This window comes from Euprymna scolopes, chromosome 7, assembly GCF_053919585.1.
Source record: "Euprymna scolopes isolate OS-2025 chromosome 7, ASM5391958v1, whole genome shotgun sequence".
NCBI lineage: Eukaryota > Metazoa > Mollusca > Cephalopoda > Sepiida > Sepiolidae > Euprymna > Euprymna scolopes.
The window spans coordinates 84,687,526-84,709,239 of record NC_136488.1 but is presented as its reverse complement, the minus strand read 5'-3'; the positions used below and the strand labels follow the sequence as shown (position 1 = coordinate 84,709,239).

Genomic DNA, 21,714 nt, shown 5'->3' with positions numbered 1-21,714 from the left:
TCTTTAATCGTGCAAAACTAGAATAATAAATTATCTCACATGAAAAAGCATTTATAAACGATGAAAAGTAGACTAACAACCCATCGCTCTCTAGTCGATATATTAGATATGATTATACTGAAAGTGCGTGGATATTTTTTAATTGACCTCCAAATTTCAAAAAGCCTATAAAAGGCTCGATAAACGTAATCAAGCGCGTACATTTATACCAAGTGGAAAATATACATACATACATAATGATCATAATAAACTATGTACACATATAGATCTGTCTCGTCGCATACATTTTACGAATGCAAACTTGTTCAGCCAAGTAAGGAAAGTGAGAACTAAAATAGCAAGTCAGACACCCTCATTACAACTCTATTCCTATGATGCGTTTTCTTTTTTCTGCTTTCTGTACGGATTTATACGTGTTTATTACCTTTTTCCTTTGTCTTTTCCAAAAAAACATCTCTCATATTTTTAACATGCGACGATGTTTTATTTTTTTATATTGAATCTCCCCTGTTCCCCCAATAAACAATAGAGGAACACTCAAATTCTTCATTCTTGTGTCTGTGTGTGTGTTTGTGTGAGTATGTGTGTGTGTGTATATATGTTTGTGTATACAAACATTATTAGCTACATATGTGCATACATATTTCTGTGGCGATTTCTATTAAGAGATCGCCACATCATCACACTAGCAGATCGGAAGGTGTTTTAAAGCGCCCCTTTAGAAATAGAAACAAGTAATATCAAAAAGTAGGTATTTAAATATTCCAAATACTGCATTTATCAAATTAGCTTAATGGATTTTTATCAAGATTAAAAAACAAAGTAGGTTGAGATAAATAAAATTAATACATTATTTATATCAGTTTTTTTTTTGTTTTTTTTTAAGTTCCTGCCTCTCTTTCTTGACTTCTATTTCTGATGTTATAAGTGGTGCTGATGAAAACTCTTTAGAATCATCTTTTTGTATAATACAAAATGAATGATCCCAAATTATTTTAAGAAAACGTTCATAGAAAAAGAACGAAAATAAAAGAAAGAAAACAAAAGGAACACCAATTAAAGAAAAAACAGTAACAAATATGAAAAGAAAAAGAAAATTTTGTTTGCAAAGTAAGAAAAAGAAACGGCGAATCCATAGAAATAAAACAGCAAGAAAGCAAAATGAGAAAGAAAACCAGGGTTGAATTGAAAAAAATAACATAGCCCTTATCCTCGTGTGGATTTTAATCTTGATAAGTTGTAACTCGTTAGTAAATAAAACAATAGTATCAACCATGTAAGGTTACGTCTGTAACACTCCCAGTTCAGGAATAAATTGTATGTGGCGTTTTCATAATCGGTAATTGCTTCCTGCATTGATTTAAAATATTCTCAGGCCTATTCAATTGATATTGATATAGCTATTTCAAATAGCTTAGAAAGTTGGGTCCCTTTCACTTAGTAGATTTCCCTTGATTTTCACGTCTTCTATACTAGAAACTAAACTGTCTCGCATTCATTCATCAAACCTTGCTTAAAATATGCAGTGCTTTCTCCATGCAGTCACATAGTCACTCATAGATTCTTCCTCTTATTTGTTCCTCGTGTTTAACAACAATCTTTCATGAATACACTAAGGGTTGCATTAGTTCAACTAACTACAAATATAAATAAAAAAAATCTATATTTATAAAATCAGATGTATGTGTGTTACCGATAACCTCTTAAATTACTGGCTATATAACACTGACATTAACAGAAAATATTAATCATATACGATGGATGGTTTATAACGAGTAAAATCTTTGGATGGATGTATAACGTGTACAAAAATATTTCAGCAAGTTGAAATGCAAAATGTTTATTTAAATTTACGGACATATTTTGTTTTGCACATACGTAAATTTAACTATAGCTAAAAGTCGTTTAATTTTAAATATTTCTCATTAATCTGTCGGGTTAGCGAAAATGGTACGAAATGCGGCTGAGCGCTAAATGTTTGGGTTTCCCTTCTAACTGATGAAACCCAAGTCATATCTTAACTTTTTAAATCAATACTATATTTATAATATATATTTATAATATATTCATAATATTCAATTAAGAATTGGCTTTGTAATTTTACGAAATTTGTATTTCTTAAAATATATTTAAGCATATTTTACGACCGGCGAGGTCGGACGCCCCCTTGCTAGTAATAAAATGAAAATTCAAATAAAAATGAATAGCGAAAGAACGTTTACGGAACACGTAATGCGTATCAGAATTTTTATTAAAAAAATCTCTTCGATCTCATTTCAGATTACCAACCAAATGTGTTCCAAATGAATTCAAGGTCAGTAAACATGTCGTTTTTTTTTTCTTTTCTCTTATGTCAATGCTAACAATATTTCATTTTTGAACCAAGCATCTTGAAGAATTTAATATTACTTAACCTAAATCAAGCAGTAACTCTGACTAACTAATCCATACATTGGATGAACTCAGTGCAATTACAAGATTTCACCTGGGGTATTGGGATAAGTGGTGGTGATATTGCAACACAAAGTTCGTTAGATTATTTTTGGAATTGAGAAATTCGTTGATGAAATTCGAATACAATACTGCAATATTTGATAAGCAAATAAACATTAAAATATCTATCCGAAATGTTGGCAGACTGATCAAGAACCTTGATTCCAGCAAAGCAAGTGGTCCTAACAACATTCCAATCATAATACTCAAAAAGCAACCGGAACTAGCTTCTATGCCTGCAAATCTATTTAAACGTTGACTTGATACCCAACATATTAGAAAACTACGAAAGTCTGTCCAGTATTTAAAAATACTGGTGGTCATTTGTGTAGTCATTCTTTCCTGACTGTTATCCTCATCTTCATAGTTGTTTCACCAGTTTTGACCAACTAATCCTCTGGTCGGCTTTGAGTAGGATTGAAACCGCTATCTTCAGACAAATGCTCACCTGGAATCGCAGAAATTCAATGTTACGGCCCCGAAGGGCGATCAAGGTTGGATTTTATATTATGAATCCAATTTTTGTTCTTATCTGATTGTTCATTGTCAGGTCCGTACTGAATGGTATTATATTTATTTTTATTTTTATTAGTAGTAATGTCTATTGTTAATAATTTTATGGTAACATATTATTTTTATTATTAATAATTGTTATTTTCATTATTAATAATTGTTATTTATTTTTATTATTCATAGTCTTTATTGTTTATAGTAAAAACAATTTTAAAAAATAATGCATCATTTAGTACGGTCAAATAAGAACACAAAATTCGATTTATAAGAGCATAAAATTCAACCTTGATTGCCCCTTTTCGGAGGACGTGGCACAGTGGTTAGTGGCGTTGAGTCACTACAGTTCCAGATGAGCATTTTCTGAAGATAGCACTTTCTATCTTATCCGAGCAGGCCAGAGGATTAGTTGGCCAAAGCATGGTGAAACAACTATGGAAGGCAGTAATTACTGGGTACAAGACTCGGCATTCCTAACCCGTCGTGGTTAATCATTCGAAAAATACAAGATAAGTTGAGCGAAACGTAGTGAAACAGAAACTATTATGAAGATGGGATAACAGTCCGCAAAAGAATAAATACACAAATTATGAAGCGTCATCTTAAATGATCTTAAAACATAATAAATAAATAAAAATATATAATACTGGAAATCAGTTTTCTGCATCTCAGCATAGACCAATTAGTTTTGTGTGCGTCATAAGTTGCTTGAATCCGTGATAAATAAACATAATAAATAAAAAGGAAATTCAAATAAAATAAATAACGTCAACCTTCTCAGTAAAAACAACCTATTCGGTGATAAACAATATGGTATTCATACTGCGACATCTACAGCTTACTGATATCACACAGGATCAGATAATCTGACGGTTGCCATATTTCTAGAGCAACGTTTCTTGACATATCTAAGGCATTCGATAGGGTTTAACATAAGGGTAAACTTCACAAGATTTCCAGCTACAGAATAGCTAGAAATATTCTCTATCACAAAATCCTTTCTCTTTGATAGGTTTATAAAAGTTGTTGATGGACAGATTACAGTTCGTAGTACAAGGTGTCCAAAAATTCACTTAAGGGTTTTGAACTTGAATAGATTCTTTAATTTTGATATTTTTCTGCAATTTTAACATAATTTGCCCGAGATATTGGAATTTTTTAAATGCAAAATTTCAATGTTTATGAAAAATAATGTCTTGTAAATGTTGCTTATTTCCTTGTGCTCTTTCCAAAACATTATTCATGACAGATTGCAGAATCTCTGGATTGCGATTTAACGCCCTTATTTAGTTCCTGATGTTTTCCTTCAATTCTTGCAAGGTTTATGGTTTAACAGACTCTTTCTTTAAGATATCCCCACAAAACAGTCGGTGCTAGTCAAGTCTTCCGAACGTGGTGGCCATTTGACATTGCCATAGCGAGAGATAACGTTGTCGCCAAAGCATTGCCGGAAACGCTCCATGGTGCCTCGCCATATGTGCCGTTGCCTCATCTTGTTGGGACTATACTTATCCATAATTAATTTTCAAAATATGCTGGAGTGTCTCGGGTATCAAACATGGGTCCAGTTCTTTTCATGACATTTCTCAGTGATCAACCTCATCGCATTAAAGACCGACAACAACCAAGGTCTTTTTGATTTCTTTTCTTCCGATTTTGAGCTCATGGTACAATGAGGTAAAACGTGGTTAGTTAATGCTTCCAAAACCAAGCTTACATCTTTTCACCAATAGCGAACTGTTCCCCATATGGACTCAATTGAAGGTCTTGAGGAAGCACACATCTTTGACAAGCTATTAAAACTGACCTTCGCTCCTTACCTCAAATGGAAGACATTATCTCTTGCCAAGGTTGATGGAAAAATTGTTGAATTACTCTACCGCCCCAGATGCAATCTTCTATTTGTATAAAAGCCAAATACGTTAAAAGATGAAGTCCTATTACCACATCTGAAACGGAGCACCATTTCCTGTTGAAATTTGATGCGCGATGATTTTCCTTTGAGAACTTATCACTTACTTGACTCTGTCCTTATCACCCCGAAAATATTAAGATTTCATCTGATCTTAACCAAAGCTTCCGCTTCTGTTTTAATTGTTTGTCGCAGTCCTGTTTCCTCTTTAGTGATGTTCAGTAAGGCATTCATAGTTTTCGTTCAACTGTTGATATTTTAACTGTTGAAATTGAACGGATATGTCGGTTTATGGATAAGTTATAAGAGGGGAGTACCATTGGGCTTAACATTTCGAGAGATTGTGGTATTATGGTTAGTGGTAAGGTTCTTGACATTATTAAGTATCCTTTATCCAAGCTGGCGAGAAACTCTCGATGGTATCTCTTTATTGTTAAAACTCAGCTCGTGTCTTTCAATCGTAAGCTTGTTTCTTTTTCTTCCTGAGATTCTCATGGATGGTTCTACAGTCGATGAAAATTTAAAACGATGATTTAAAACTTCTTGGTCTTCCTTTTTTTTTCATCGAATCTTTTTTTTGGGGGGAGGGGGCTTATATATTAGATACATTGTTGTTCTGCTTCTCGTAAAATACATTCTATGGCTCTAAACACTTATACTTCCGGCTATTCTTTATCTCTATAAATCTACTATCAGATCATGTAGCCATGTTTCGGCTTGTAAATCTCTTTCCCATTTGAAGGGTCTTGGTTAGGTGTGAAAACGTATCTAACTTGATCTTTCCAGCCTTTTTTTCGTCTCTGCGCCTGTTTTTTTCCAGGCATGTATTTATTATAAACTGTTTGATCTATTCCCTGTTTTCTTTGTTTCAGCACGTTTTACTTGCTGGTTTAGTTATTTCCATTTAATTCGCTGTTTTGGTACCTCATTGTAAAAGAGGTCCTTATTCCAGTAGCTTCTTTTCATGAACTGTAGGTTTTAGGAACTGCTAACTATTTACCACCTATCTTATAGTTTTCTTCAAATCCAATGCCAAACGACGCCTGCTACAGATCTTTTGCGCAAGTAATTCAAGCTTGGGCAATCTCACACATATGTCCAATCATAAGCTTCTTCTTTCCACTAACAACCATTCTATCTCATTAACATTTATCCTCAAGCGGCTTTTTGCTTTGATAAATGATGATTCTTTGGTAAAAAAAAATGAATCGAAGGTAATTCCAGTTACAAGTATATGTATTAGCGGAACATTCTGTAGCAATTGACGTCAACCTGTCTTAATTAAATCTAATCCCTTATTTAATTACTTCAACTGTTGTAAATCAACATGTTTCATCTGATGGAACTTAAGCGGCTTAACTTGTTGTAATTCAATTTGATTAAACTTGTGAGAAAATTCACCCGAGATAATGCAATTAGCCATAAAACGTTTTAGACGTGTCCAAGCATCTATCAGATGATCAGCCGCTGGTTGTTACGTTTTTAAATGAACTTTTTGTGTGCCTGTCACGTTCATGTTTGAAACAGTATTTTCGATGGAGTGTCACGTTTAAGCTTGAAATAGCATTTTCGATTTACTGCTACGCCCAAGTTTGAAATAGTTTTTTCGATTTAGTCCAACGCTTAAGTTTTAAATAGCATTTTCGATTGTCTTTCACGCCTAAGTTTGAAATATTTGTGGATGAATTCACGTATATTTTTTAAAGTTTCTGTCCGTCTGTATGTTGTCCTGTCGTCGGTCATGCTTAAATTTGAAATTTCTATGATTTTCTATTCAATTTTATAAAATCTTTCTGATATTCTGTTACCCTTAAGTTTAAAATAACAGTTCGGTAGTCTGTCACAATTAAACTTAACATATCATTTTCTATGATCTGTTACGTTTATGTTCAAGATAATATTTTCGATTGTCACGCTTAAAATGGCATTTTCGGTAATCAATCACGATTAAATTTAGTATTTTGATTTTATTTAAAATAGTATTTCCGATGGCTTGTCACTCTTCAGTTTGAAATAGCATTTTCGATGGTCTGCCATATTGTAATATTAGTCATGCGTATTTTGAATCCGGGTCGTCTGTAGATGGGTTTGAAGTCAAAATAAGAAATTACAAAAGAACAAGGAATTATTTTAGAACTGACAAGGGGAGTATATTATCTATTCATGACCTCAGTGGCACAAAAAAATACATGACCGACAAAATAATGGTATTGTCTGAGAAAGCTGTTATCGGGAATCTGCTCACAGGTATTTACGACAGAGCTGACGCCCAAGGTGTAAATAAACTTATTTGATAGGTTGCGTTTTGGCTCCTGGTATAGAAGAGTGTGATAGACAGGAAGACTCGCGAAGAAAAATAGTCGTGACAAAACCGGCGCAGGTTCGAAAGCCGTATATTCATTCGTAAATGAAATTAACCAAGAAATAAAATTTTTCTTTTTATAATAAAATCAAACTACATGGCTCATTATACTAGGGGGAATAACTCTTGTACCAACGAGCGACAAACATAAGCCGATACTCGTATCAAATAGTTAATCGTTTGATTTAGGTGAAAAAAACTAAAACACTTAGGTTTAAAATATTTCCGATGATCTGCAATACTCAAGTTTAAAATAGCATATAAGGTAGTTTGTCATAAGTTTTAAATAACATTTTATAGCTTTTTTTTTACTGTTAACTGTGTACACAAAATGGACACATCTTAAAATGTTTTTTTTTGTTCGTTTCACTGTATGTCAATAATTTTTCTATTTAATATACAGTATAATCACGCTGATAAACTAGTTCTCGTACGATCATCGAAGTTAAGCGATGTTTAGCCTCGTCAGTACCAGATGGGCGATTATCCAGGTATACCAGGTGCTTTATACGTATACAAGCTCTATACATTAGCCATTAGAAAAAGAAAACAAAGTCAATGCACTAGCTCTGAAGCTCGAATTTTTTTTTTAACGTTTCAGGTACAGCTACTAGCATAAAATTACTTAGGTCAAGTCATAAACTTTTCAACAATTTCGTTTGAGAGCATTTTAGTGGATAGAACCATACAGTAAATACGACATTCTGATTATTGAATAACCGGTCATGAGTGATTTTTTGCAAGTAATCGAAGATAATTGTAAATGAGATAGATTGTCAGTTGAATGATAATGAATATTATGAGGTATTTGCAAATAATGAATGAGGACAGTTTATAAATATTCATTAACGTTGATTTTGATGTTGAACAGGTTGTATCCCTACCATTCGACACCGGGAGGTTTTCTGCATTAGGGTCATACATGGAGTTTCGCCCTAATTTTCTAACTCATATACTTATACACATACCATAATCTTTCCTTTTCTCTATTCAAAAAATAATTATTTCTCCTTCCTTACATTTCACAAAATCTCATTGACTGACACTTACATATTCACTCATTCTGGAATGAATGACACCTCATTAAAAAAAAAGAACGCTCCTGAAATTAAAACAAACATTGCTTCCCTGATTAGATTAGGTAATCGTTTCAGATAAAATACCTCGATTAACTCGAAAACAAAAAGAAACCAACTATATTTTTAATTACTTCATTTACAGTGACGGAGATTCATAAAAAGAATTAATAATTATATTTTTTTTTAAGATCACACTATACTAATTCGTTTTTATCGAAATCTTAATAGGGACGCTAAAGAACAGAGTTCGTTTCCTTTTGTTTTTTCGATTCGCTAAGTTTTGATGTTTGTTTATATTACAAATGTTTTACAAACTATAAATAGGTAAAATTTAATTTCTAACGCAAACTCTTAAATATAGGTGTTTAAAATTATATATTCACATTTTTCGATACAATAAATGCTTTCACTTGCAAATATCTTCTGCTCGGAAGTAAATTGATTTGTTAATTATTTATCGTGTAATTTGTCCAAGAAAAAAATCAGTTTTCTTTTTATTTCGTGATTTATTTACTTCATTTTACAGTGAAAGAGATTAATAATTATATCACGGTATAGTAATTCATTTTTGCTAAAATATTAATAGGGACGCATGAGATAAAACATTCGTTTCCTTTTGTTCTCGAGTTTCCGATTCGCTAAGTTTTTACGTTTGTTTACAATAGAAATGTTTCAGAAACTTTAAATAGGAAAAATTAATCACGCTATTATTTCACATTTGAGGATGCGATTCAAATTTAATTTTAATTAACCATGTTGGTTAACAAATAAAACAAGACATAATGCAAGATAAAGTTTTTAAATCATTAAATGCGTTGGGTTTTTTTTTTTCAATTTATAATTACAAGCGTTGAACAATACAAAGTACAATTTTGGGTACTTATGTATTTTTTGGTACCGTGCTCAAATAATGTTTTTATTTTCAAAGCCATTTTAACCTTGGGGGGTCACTATTCTTCCACCTTACGATTGAATAAAAAAAATAGCGTGAAACTTGAATTTAACCTAAAAACCCTATTTACAAATAGCGTAACACTAATGTAACATTAAAATCAAAAGTTGGTTTTATGTATTTTTAGTACCGCGCTATTTTGAATTAGTCTTTACAGGTTAAATTCAAGGTACGCCATACAAGTATACAACAGTTAAAAACTTACTCTTGCGTTCTTTTTTTTTTTTTGTTAAACAACGTATAAAGCTTAAATTAAAACATAACCGTACTTAATTAAAATAATATTATCGAGAAAAAAAGTATCAAGAAAGTGCTTATTTGTTTTAACATAATATTGATTTTATATCCTATTTTATTTAGAACTCTAAGGTAAGTGAAGTCAATAACGGGATTATATATATACACATATAACAATAACTATTTTGTAATTATTTGATCTTTTAAGCTGTAATAAATGTTGAAATTTTTATGGGCCGACATTGTTTAGTTTTCGTCACATGAAATATAGAGGAGGGAAGAACACCTAAAACATTTCCTCTAGTAGATATAATGAAACCTATTTTTATTATGCAAGTGTATTTAATAATGATTAAATATAGAAAATTTCAGGAAAATATGACTATTTCATTTTTCTAGATTTTTCAAACATGGGTATGTTTACGGCTTCAAAAACGTCACCACATAGGAATATTGTTTTAAAGTGTCGATAATGTAAACACGATTTTGGTCTTGCATTTTCATTAGTTTTGTATACTGTAAAAAAATTGTAAAAAATATTAGTTTATTTAAAGCTTCTTTTAAATGGTAAAAAAAGTCAGGATGATAATAAATTAGTTACATGATGTTACATACAGAGGGTTAAAACTGTGGCGCGTGTTAGGGGTACATTATACACTTATTAAAAAAAATAAAACTGATCAGGCTATTTTGGCAGTACAGGTCCGTTTCTTTTCTTCGATCTTAGTACAATTAATATTTAACACATTGATTGTTAAAAAATAACATGTGCGTTTACTTTGAGCGTAGATATCGTTCAAGTACAAAATGGGGTATCTATTCTGAAAGCCATTTTTGACATCAGGAGGTTGAGAATGGCCAACAACAAAAACAGCCGTATTTTAAATTTTTACGCGGTGTGGGGTGTCTACCACCGGGCGACGCCGGTTAACGGGTCCTGCTAGTTAGTCAATAAAAATAAGTGCTTTATTACGCCATCTTTGTATGTTGCCACGTGCATTTGGCGGTGAATTAAAATTGCCAATACGTTATCATTTATAATAATAGATAAATCGGCAGTTGGGTTGCGGTGAGGTAAAATAAAACCTTTAGTTGGTTGGTTATTTTTTAATATCATATTTATCCTGTTGGGTCATTTAATGCCATGAAAGGTTATTTATCGTAGATTGTTACGTGTAGGTTATTTGCAGTAGTATTTGTAGGTCGTATGTTTCATATTTTTTAAGATGTACAGATTACTTGAGAGGTGGTTACAGAGATTAAAAATAAAATATTAAAATAGTCTCAACAAAAGATAAAACTCTCAGCAAATTTGAACACATGCCGAGCGCTGATACGAACAATACTGCTGTAATGCTATGGGACCTAACTCTTGCGAAAAGATATTTACGCACTTGAGGTTTCCGTCTCTCCAACCAACTTTCGAACAGCGCCATCCATGCTATATGTAACACCACCGGTATCATAGAAACCCTTCTTCGCTAGTTGGGTCACATTCTTGACAGATTGTGTTTTGATTCCTGGGAAGGAATTCATTTGCAATAGTTCCAATTGCATTCGCCAGCTGGAGGAAGTGCAGAGCCTAAACTGGGACAGTGAGAACAGACATGGGGTTGACAGCTGTCCCTCTCAGCTGCTGCTTAGCGAGGGTGCACAGTTTCGACATCGGACGCGGTGAATTAATTTGAAGTCGGCTCGACCCAACTCGAGTAAAGGTCATCAGAGTATTTTATAGAAATCGCTCTAGATAAGGCATGAAGCCACTCAAGGTAAGGAGTTCAAAAAAATTCAACGTAAAAAAACTCGCCAACGATAAGTGTAAAATAAACTGATCCCGATTCAGAAAACAGCAATTTTCCCCATTTAGGAGCAGCATTGCTCATCTTTTTCTATTAAGTTTTTTTTTTCTAATTATTCGAATCTATACCTAGGAGTATTTTTTAACCTAATATATAAATAGTTATACGTCTGTCTGTTTGTCTGTCACCATATTTTCAAACTCTATCTCCTCCGAAACTAAGTCGCAGAGCGACGGTAGGGGCATCCAATGGTTGGATTTTTTACGGGCCGTTCTTTTATGGGTCTTTAGCCGGTTAAAAAAAATTTAAGAGGTCAAAAATTGGTCAAAATTGAAAAAAAAAATCATTATACATTGTGTACATTTATCTTTATTTATTTTTAATTTATAATTAGTTTATATGCGTGTCACGTTGGTACAGTGGTGACGTCACCAGCTTTGAATGCTACACTTTCAGTTTCGGTTCAAGCTGATAACACCTAAATACTTTTTTTTTACTTTTGACATCACGACTCTATAAGATATACGAAATCAGGACAACTCTTCCCCTCTCCCTCTCTCTCGTTCTCTTATATATATATATATCTTCCTCATATCTCAAACTCTTCGCTTCCTCTTTTTTCTCACATCTTTATACGTTAAAAATATTACTTTTTTTTCAAAAGTCGGGATAAAAAATAAAATTTCACACAAATGGTCGATGGAAAAATTATCTCTAAATAACGACACATTCACGAATTCTATTGACCCCACCCCCAAAAAATATTATATTAGAAAAGAGTGTTTATATTCTGTCCAATGCAATGGTGAAAGAGAATATGAGCTTCGTTGATTTGTTTTGTGTAGTTTCTAACTTTTCGGTGGCTACACACATACACCAACTCAATGACGAAATTCACTATCATATCAACAGTACCAGGTTAGCTTTCCATCGTCTGTAGATTCGCATTTGGTCGCATACTGAACCCGACAGAAGACTAAGATCCGGATTTATCGTGCGTTATGTAATGTTTCTTTAGGGAGATTAAACGTGACCACTACGACAGAAAGATCTACACAGACTACAGGTATTCGATCACAACTGTTCTCGTCAACTAGCCCACATCAGACCACAAAACAGACTAGCCAATGTCAAAGTCTAACATCGTTGTTAGACACATCCTGTCCCCCAGTTGTTTGCGACTAGATGCTTTCGTTGGCTAGGTCACGCTCTCTGATACGAAGAAAGTGACCTATATGCAAAGTTTTGACTCTCAAATTGATTTTAAATTAAATGGGTACAAACCTGCTTTGTGTAACTTGTAGAGTCTGGCGCAAACAAAAGAATGAAGAAAAAAACGAATGCTGCTTCTTTTTATATACTTACGAGGTTGTCACCTTATATGCAAATGAAATGCTTCTGGGGTAATTAAGTCAGATTTTTCAGAGACTCCTGTAGTTTTGTGTTGGACGGTAGAGTAGAAAGTATTGGAGTTGAACGTTTGTTAGTTGTTTTTGTTTTACGGCATATCGACTCTTCTCGGGTTATTTAATGCCGAATCCATTGATTTTGAAGAAAAAGTTTTTAATAGAATGTTTGTCTGTTTTTTTTTTTTTCTATTTTCAAGTCGCTTTCTATTCAACCCATAGTTGGGACTCTAACAGGTACTACCACTCCGGGTCAGAGTGGACCTGGGAGCAATGGCAATTAAGGGTTGGCTCCACACTCCCCAAAGCCCGCAAGCTGGGGCCTCGCCATCGGATATAGTTTAAGGTCTATCCAGGACCTTGAAAGTTGGAGTAGCAAGTATTGGGTTTGAATTTGAAAGTTGGAGTAGCAAGTATCTGACAACAGTGTGTCGAATTTGGAGCAGTCGAATCAAACCACATCTACCCGGATAGTGTAAGCGTAGAGGCGGTCACCTGAAAACCTGGCTACTGATAGTCAAAACAGAAACTTTGTTTGGATCTATAGTTTAGTGTCTGATATTTGATAAGGGACTGGTTCCAAATTATCACTGATATTTTCGAGAACCGGAAATGATGAAGCAGAGCGACTAAAGATATGCTGTACTCCCTGGACGCCTGTTAAGCCCACTATTGGTGAAAACCGATTCAAGTACAAATACACACACACAGAACTCCATTTACATAACATTTACAGTTCAATTTAGTTGGAAATGAATTGCTTAGATTTATCCTTAGTTATGGTTGATCTACCAATTTTTGAAACATAATTTTTCAACCTAAATGACTAAAGATAACCATCACTGACCTAAAACCGACAATATCATGTTGATCTGATTTGGTCATCTGTAAGTAAATAAATATTATGTTTCTATGTTTTAATTATTCCCACATTCGCAAAATCTAAGTTTTGGACTTATTCCTCATCCTCATTTATATACACACAATGTCTCAATTATTATATTCTCCGACCTTCTTCAGATACCCTATTATTTGGAAAATTCAGGTTGGCTTATTCAACGATTCCATAGGCTACGGCTGTATTCGAAAACTCCTCCATCCCTGTTTTATTATAACTTTGATATTGGATTAAGCTTAACTAAATCTAAAGGAACTGTCCTTTTGGGTTTTTGGTGTAGGTATGTTCTCTGATTTGTGCTCCTCTTATTTTGACGTTTTCTTTCTTTCTGATCTGCAGCCAAAATGCCCTGTCGGAACCAATTCAACAAATCTTTCGATGGTTAAATCAATCACCGAATCAACGACCTTCCTTAATTTTATGGTACATCGACCATGCGGTCAAATCAACTGAGACTTTCGGGCCAAACAGTCCATTGGTAAGTACACTTGACGTTTTACTATTAAAAACAGCAAAGATGTCGATATAAAAGGACATTGTCGTTTGCCGATGTTCGATAACACATTCTTCAGCCTTAGGTCCCAAAACAAATGAAACAAAAACACTTTTATAGAAAGAATAAAACGAATATGTAAAAAGTTAGCACCAAATTTGTTGCTACAATCGCTGAACAATGTATCATTCTATCGCTTTGGTAAGTACATCACTACACATTTGTATAATAGTCATAATTGATGTGTAATATTTATTAAAATTTCACAACAAACGGAGGTATTTGAATTTTCATTAAGAGGTTCTACCCTCTTTTTGCCCTCTTTGCATGCAACTAAATGCGACCAATATATTGACCAGATGTTTCAAAATTCTTAAGGATCGGTTACTGATATTTAGAGGGAATCCTGTAAATGGACACATATAAACATATGCACATATATAAGTAGATATTTATACATATATAAGCAAAATTATTTTCATTGAAAAAGAACATGTATTGTCAACATACAAGATATTTTATATGACTACATTACCCCATTCTGTGAAGTACTGCTGCCGTATCAGGGGGCTATTGTTCGGGGCATTTTGTCTTGCCGTGACATAAGAAATCCACTTTGAAATATAATGAGGGGTCGTCTCTTTTCTTTACAAATCTTTCCTCGCGTAAAAGCCTTTGATAGTCTTTCTTCACTATATTTTTAGCTTCCTAGTAAGTTCGCAATTGAACTCAAATCTCTGTTTCATGTAAAAACATCCGCAGCAAAAACTCATCTAGTTTCAATCACTGAAATATTTTTTTTCTGTGTACCTTAAACCAAGTGGAACTTTTCATGAACAAAGTTTTATTTTAAAAAGATCATGTGCTTATCCATTTTACGACCCAATCTTTGGCAACTTCGTGTTCGCATCTCCCAAAACGTTGCGTAAGTAACTGTAGAATGCCGAAGTGAAGACTGCAAGCTGATTAATTTTCCAATGGATTTTTATTTCGAAAGTCATTAACATGTTTACATAGCGTGGTCAAAGTCATTTTCAGTTTAAATTTTTATTATTGATTTAATGAATTTCACACTTTCAATAAAACTTTCTTCTGACAGCTGATTGGCTAATCGCTTTAGCATCTTCCTGCTGCTTACGTAACCTGTGGGATGATGCTGAAAATTGGTGTTTGAACTAGATAAGTACTCAAAAACTTTCTATCTGTTGAGCACAATACACGAGCTTGCTTCTTAGCTGACTACAAAAGCATTGTTTTCAAGTCTAATTTTAACAAATACTTCTCGAGCCATCCTCTTAAACAATCACATTTTGCCAACATTTAAAACCTCTGCTGGACTGCCAACAGATAGGGGGAAATACGTTAATGTCCCCTCTAATTTCCCGGACGCCCCACGGTTAACAACTTTCGTCATGCTTCCAGAGGCCTGCAAGACCAACGTATGGACAATGCTGGAGGCCGCTGAAGGGGCTGTTCCGGGAATTGAACTGATTAGGAAAAATGACCCTTCCCTAGAGGAACTCGCAAAACAATGCAAGGGAAGGGTCCCAGTGTTGGTTCATCCGTCACTCTATAGGGCCATTGTATTGACTTACCCTTTGGACGTCGGCGGCATTGCAAGAGAAGGTCAGGACATGAAAAACCTGACCACCTTGAGCATTGCATACAGCCTCAGTGTCCTTTCCCCAGTTGACTTCGGGGCTGAGTGTAACACACCTTAAGGTAGGTACAATGGCTTTAAATTTGGCTAGTCTGAATGCGAAGGGCTTGAGATCATCGGGCCGGACGGCTCACCTCCGGCACAACCTCTTGTCCCTAGGAGTGGGTGTGACTGCGATTCAGGAGACTCATTTCATTTCTTCTGTGGACTGTCAGGTGCTGGCCCGAGATTTTGAGGTTTTCTCAGCATATGGCAGCCCGCGGGGAAGGGAGTCTCCTTGCTAGTTAAACCTACCCTGTCCGCGATGGTCGACGTTGTCCATAGGGATGCGGAGGGCAGGCTGGTCGTGGCAGATGTTGCCGTAAAAGATTCTGTGTTTCAGGTGATTGTGGTTCATGCGCCCAGCACCGCTCGTGAGAGGGTCTCATTCTTCAGTCAGCTCGACGCGTTTGTAGATTGTCAGAAGCGGGTAGTGTTAATGGGGGATTGAACCCCGAGATAAGGTAGGAGGCGAAGCTAGAGGGTCGGAGAGTTGCGAGTCCAGCCTGGCTGATCTGATGGCTAGATGCGGTCTGGTCAACAGGTTTTGGGTCGAGCATCCGGGGCGGGAGATGTGGACGTGGACCAATAGCGTTTCCTCCTACCCAAACACTTACTTGGACAGGATGTCAGTTAAGAGATGCGAAGTAGACTTATCTTGTCCCACGTTCACTTGGCTAGGCCAGACTGACCATAAACTAGTTATGGCCCGGCTGAAGCTAGGAAATAGGCCTACGTTAGTGGCTCACTGGAAGTTAAACACTTCCCTTCTGGAGATACAAGACTTCCAAGAGAAGCTAATAGAATTACTTCAAAAAGCACTAGTCGGGCGGTTACCGGGAGTAAGTGGTGGGTAGGTCTAAAAGCCAAAATTAGAACCTTCTCCATCAAGTATGCCCAGCGCCTCGTACTAGATAAGGCACATACGAAGTTAGAGCAGAAACTAGCCCGGGCTACAGGGAGGGGGTGAAAGGTTAGTAAGGAACTAGCTAAGCAGGACCTTCTGCGTGAGAATAGCGAGCGTTATGAAGGTCAAGTAGTCAGAGCTAGGCTTAGAAAGATAGGCAATGAAGCAGTCAACTCCAACACTGACGCGCGTCGTGAAATTTCTAGGCGTGGCTCAGACACGTACATTGCAAAGGTAAGACATCCGGATGGACGCACCCTGAAATCGACTCGGGAGATCTGCGAGGGGTTTCGAGAACATTTTGAGGAGCGTTTTACGCAGCAGCCCGATCTCCCAGTCCTTGAGTTTAGCGACTATTTGGCTGACTCTCCCCACCTCGAGGCGGCTAGTTGCGAAGGCCGGGTGACGGAGCGGGAGGTTTTTACTGCGCTGAAGCAGGTCAGTTGTGACAGATCTCGATGGTCTGCCATACGAACTGTATTTGAGGCTGTCGCCCATGTTTCTGCCTCTTCTGATGGATTGGTTTGCTCAGGGATCCATCCCGAGGCAAGTCACCAAGGAAGTGATCACATTGCTGAGGAAAGGTGACGGACATGGTAGGAAAGAGTTAGACGATTACACGCCCATAACTTTGCTAAACACAGTTGAACATTTTGGCCAAGGTCCTGTCGAATCGGCTGCAGGTTGTTATCGGCGAGTTGGTTGAACCGGAACAGAACTACGCTGTGAAGGGGAGATCGATTCAGAACAACTTGCACCTGATATGCACGATCCTAGAGGGAGGGATAGATGACGACACGGAAGCCGCGCTGATCAACTTAGATCAGTCCAAAGCTTTCGATAGGGTCGACCATCGTTTCTTGCATCTGTCTTAAGGCCGCCGGTTTTAAACCAGACCTGCTAGTGGATCTCCGTGATGTATCAACAGCCCACAGCTATCGTGCAAGTCAACGGAATGCGCTCAAAACCCTTTATCTCTCGATCGGTTCGTCAGGTTTTCCGCTGTCGCCCCTGCTCTATGTCCTGGCTTTTGAGCCCCTGCTCCGCAAGCTGAGATGTGGCGAGGTAAATTCGGCCCTGCGCAGAATTGCAATACCCGGTGGCTCAGCCACCGAGGTATCCGCATTTGCCGATGATGTCACGGTCTTTGTGTCGAGCTTCAGAGACATCGAGATCGTGTCAGAGGCGATCACTCGGTACGAAAGAATTACAGGGACCAAGATAAACTGCAGCAAGTCGGTAGGACTGCGGTTGGGCGCCTGGAGTGGCAACGCCAACCTCCCACCGCCCTTCAGCTGGACGGATGGTCTGGTTCGGATCCTTGGCGTAGTGTTCGGACCGGGTCTCCAGCTTGACAAAAATTGGTTGGAGGTACGGTCAAAGGTGGAGGCTGCAGTCAATTTGTGGCTTCCTAGGAAACTTTCCTTAAAGGGTAGAGCTGAGGCTGCATCACTTACGTCTTTCCTCTAATCCTTTACCGACTGGCCGTATTTCCCTGCCTGCACAACACCTAACCCCACTTGTGATATAAAGTGGGGGATCACTTTTCTGTATTAATTCAATGTAAAATGATCACGCACTTTACAACCAGTCAGTCTCAAAGCCATTCAAGTCCTTCTCCAGATCATTCAAGTTGTTTTTGAAGGATTCCAGTTATTTTTAAGCATTCAAGTCCTTAAGGTCATTCAATTCATCCTTAAGTTCATTAAAGTCATTCTAAGTCATTTACTTATTTATTTAAGTCATTTCAGCCGATTTTTCGGTCATTTTTAGTTTATCTTTAAGAATTTCATGTCAATCCTACATTCACGCATTCATTCATTACACGAGAGCATGCGACTAATGGCTATCGGCCTTGTTTTTCTTCAATTTTTATCCTTTGCCAGCCTTTTTTACTGGCTAAGAATAAGAAAAGAACGGTCTTCAAAAAATTCGATCATTTAATCCACCTCGCGCCGCTCTAAAAAAAATTAAAACGCACAGACATAGTTTTATAAATTAGATTTTTCATCGGGAGATAAATATACGAGGTACCTTAAATAAGTTTCCATACCTTTTTTCGTACGGGCGCTTTTACTGATAGTACACACATGAAACTCTAGTCTCCTTCAAAGTAATCGCCTCCGGCTACAATGCACTTGTTGTACTGTTCCAACAACTTCTGGAAGGTTCCGTCGAAGTCCTCTTGTGTGAGCATGTCAATGACCCTTATCACAGCCTCTTTCACCTCCTTAATTGTCTCATAACGATAGCCTCTGAGGTTTTCCTTTATCTTAGAGAATAACCAAAAGTCACAAGGAGCAAAGTTAGGTCTATACGGGGGGAGGGCTGTTTTTACCATCTCTTTGCTGTCATGACAACGTCTTTCTTTCTGATCTTCTCTGAGCACCCTTTGCATAAATATTCTGTATCTTCAACTCCTCGCGAATAATTGTGTGTACAGTTCCCACACTGATATCCAACTGTGCACTTATTGTCTCTATAGATACACGACGATCCTTATCCATGAAATTCTTTATTTAGCCAATCAATTCTGCTGTTATAACTTCCTTACTCCTTCCACACTTATCATCCCTCACAGACTCCTGCCTTCCTTGAATCTCTTATGCCACTCAAAAACTGATGCTCAATGTAAAATGGTCAAGAAGCAATCTGAAGCACTCCATACGCTTTTGTAGCATTATTTATATCTGATCTACCTCTGCATTCCATGTTTAAAAAGGATGTGTCCTCTATAGTATTAGACCTAACTGAATGGTTAATTGTAGGTATTGACCATTTCATACCCTCTAAAAAATTTCAGCAAAAACCTAACAGCCAGCCATGGTTCTCTCCAGAATGTGCTGCTGCCATTGCGCACAGAAATCACTTTTTCCACTGCTTCAAACGTAATAGATGTATGGAAACTAAAGCCGTTTTCAGGACTGCCAGCAACCATTGTAAGAAAGTAATAAGGAACGCAAGAGAGTTGTATGCTCAATCTGTTAAGTCCAAAGTAGCTGAGCAGCGGCTTGGTTCCCACCAGTTTTGGCAAATAGCAAACAGAATCCTGAACAGAAGAGTGTGCTCCATCCCAACTATCATCAATGGATCTGAGGTAATCTCGTCAGCATCAGACAAAGCCAAACTCTTTGTCAAGAACTTTGCAGCTAATTCTACCCTTTGCGACCAAGACCGCCAACCCCCAATATTTCCTCTTGTATCAGAAAACACGCTATGTGATATACGTATATCTGTACGTGATGTTGCCAAGCTAATCAAAAACCTTGATTCCAGTAAAGCAACTGGCCCTGATGGTATTCCAATTATAGTACTCAAAAAACTTCAACCTGAACTAGCGCCCATACTTACAAAACTGTTTAAACGTTGTCTTAAGGAGAATAGTTTCCCATCTCCCTGGAAAATCTCATCAGTATGCCCTGTATTTAAGAATTCAGGTGATCGCTCATCCCCCTCTCAGTACAGGCCAATAAGTCTCCTGTGCGTCATGAGTAAGTTGCTAGAATCTGTATTAAATACAGAAGTAATCAAACATCTCAACAAAAATAACCTTCTTAGTGACACTCAATATGGTTTCCGTTCTGCTAGATCTACAGCAGATGTCCTTACAGTTATATCGCATAGGATTAGCAAATCTCTCGACGGTGGCAATCTTTCTAGGGCAATTGCTCTTGACATATCTAAAGCCTTTGATAGGGTATGGCATAAAGGTTTACTTCATAAGATCGCTAGCTATGGTATAGCTGGAAAAGTCTTCTCAATTATTAAATCATTTCTTTCTGATAGATTCATAAGAGTAGTAGTTGAGGGGCAAAAATCAGAAGCTCACAATATTAATGCCGGTGTCCCTCAGGGATCCATCCTGGGCCCAACTCTTTTCCTGATCTACATTAATGATCTTCCAAATCATATCCTTACATCATTTGTAGACATTTATGCTGACGACACTACCATTTATGGTACCACATCTAAGACAGTAAACGAGCAAGTTCTCTCCAATTCTCTCTCCTCTGATCTTGAGCACGTAGTACAATGGGGAAAGGAGTGGCTGGTTACTTTTAATGCATCTAAAACCAAGCTTCTCTCTTTACATCATCAACATTCTAATCCACATTTGTCATCAATTGAAATGAATGGCTCTCGTCTTCAGGAGGCCTCAAGTTTTGACAAGCTTCTGGGCTTGACCATTACTCCTGATCTTAAATGGAACACGTATATCAAATCTGTTGCCAAGGCCGCTGGAAAAATGGTGGGATCTTTCTATCGATCCAGTAGATATCTCACTGCTGATGCTATTCTCTATCTATATAAGAGCCAGGTACGTCCAAGGATGGAATACTGTTGCCACATCTGGGCAGGAGCTGCTAGAAAGAACTTGTCCTGCCTTGATAGAGTTCAAAATAGACTTCGTAGCCTCGTAGGAGATGTCCTTTTCTCCTCCTTGCAACCTCTATCTCACAGAAGAGATGTTGCGAGTTTGTCTCTGATGTATCGTTATTTTCATGGAAAGTGTTCAACTGAGCTTCAATCTATGGTCCCCCCTCGCCAAACTTTCACAAGAAACACTCGTCTAGCTGTAAACACTATCAATAATTTCCCCCACTCTTTATCTGTGCCTAAACCTAAACGTAGATTCCATGAACAAAGCTTCTTTCTTAGAACTGCACGCCTGTGGAATTGTCTTCCGTTTTCCTGCTTTCCGGCTGACTACAATATGGTTTTGTTCAAGTCTAAAGTAAATAAGTTCTTGATGAGCCGTTCCATATAAGTTATTAAATTTTACCAAATTTTCATTACTAATGATTACTATATTGACCAATTTCTACTGTACACTCTTTAACCCTTATCCTTGAGTGGCCTCTGGGCCTTGATAATGTGGTGATGCCTTTGTAAAAAAAAAAAAAAAAAAAAAAAAAAAAAAAAAAAAATTTCCAAGTTTAAAACAATTTTATTTCATATCGTTCTTC

The 21,714-nt window shown here is 36.6% G+C and overlaps 1 protein-coding gene across 4 annotated transcripts in view; it reads left to right on the top strand.

Annotated features, from left to right (window-relative positions):
* Nucleotides 1–21,714, top strand: part of LOC145279819 (uncharacterized) — an 843,773-nt gene that overhangs the window by 363,467 nt on the left and 458,592 nt on the right. For all 4 annotated transcript variants that reach the window (XM_080131190.1, XM_080131191.1, XM_080131189.1 and 1 more), the window contains exons 8-9: nt 2,281–2,314; nt 13,988–14,126. In XM_080131190.1, the coding sequence (XP_079987316.1) occupies nt 2,281–2,314; nt 13,988–14,126 (173 nt within the window). The remainder of the gene's footprint in view (nt 1–2,280; nt 2,315–13,987; nt 14,127–21,714) is intronic.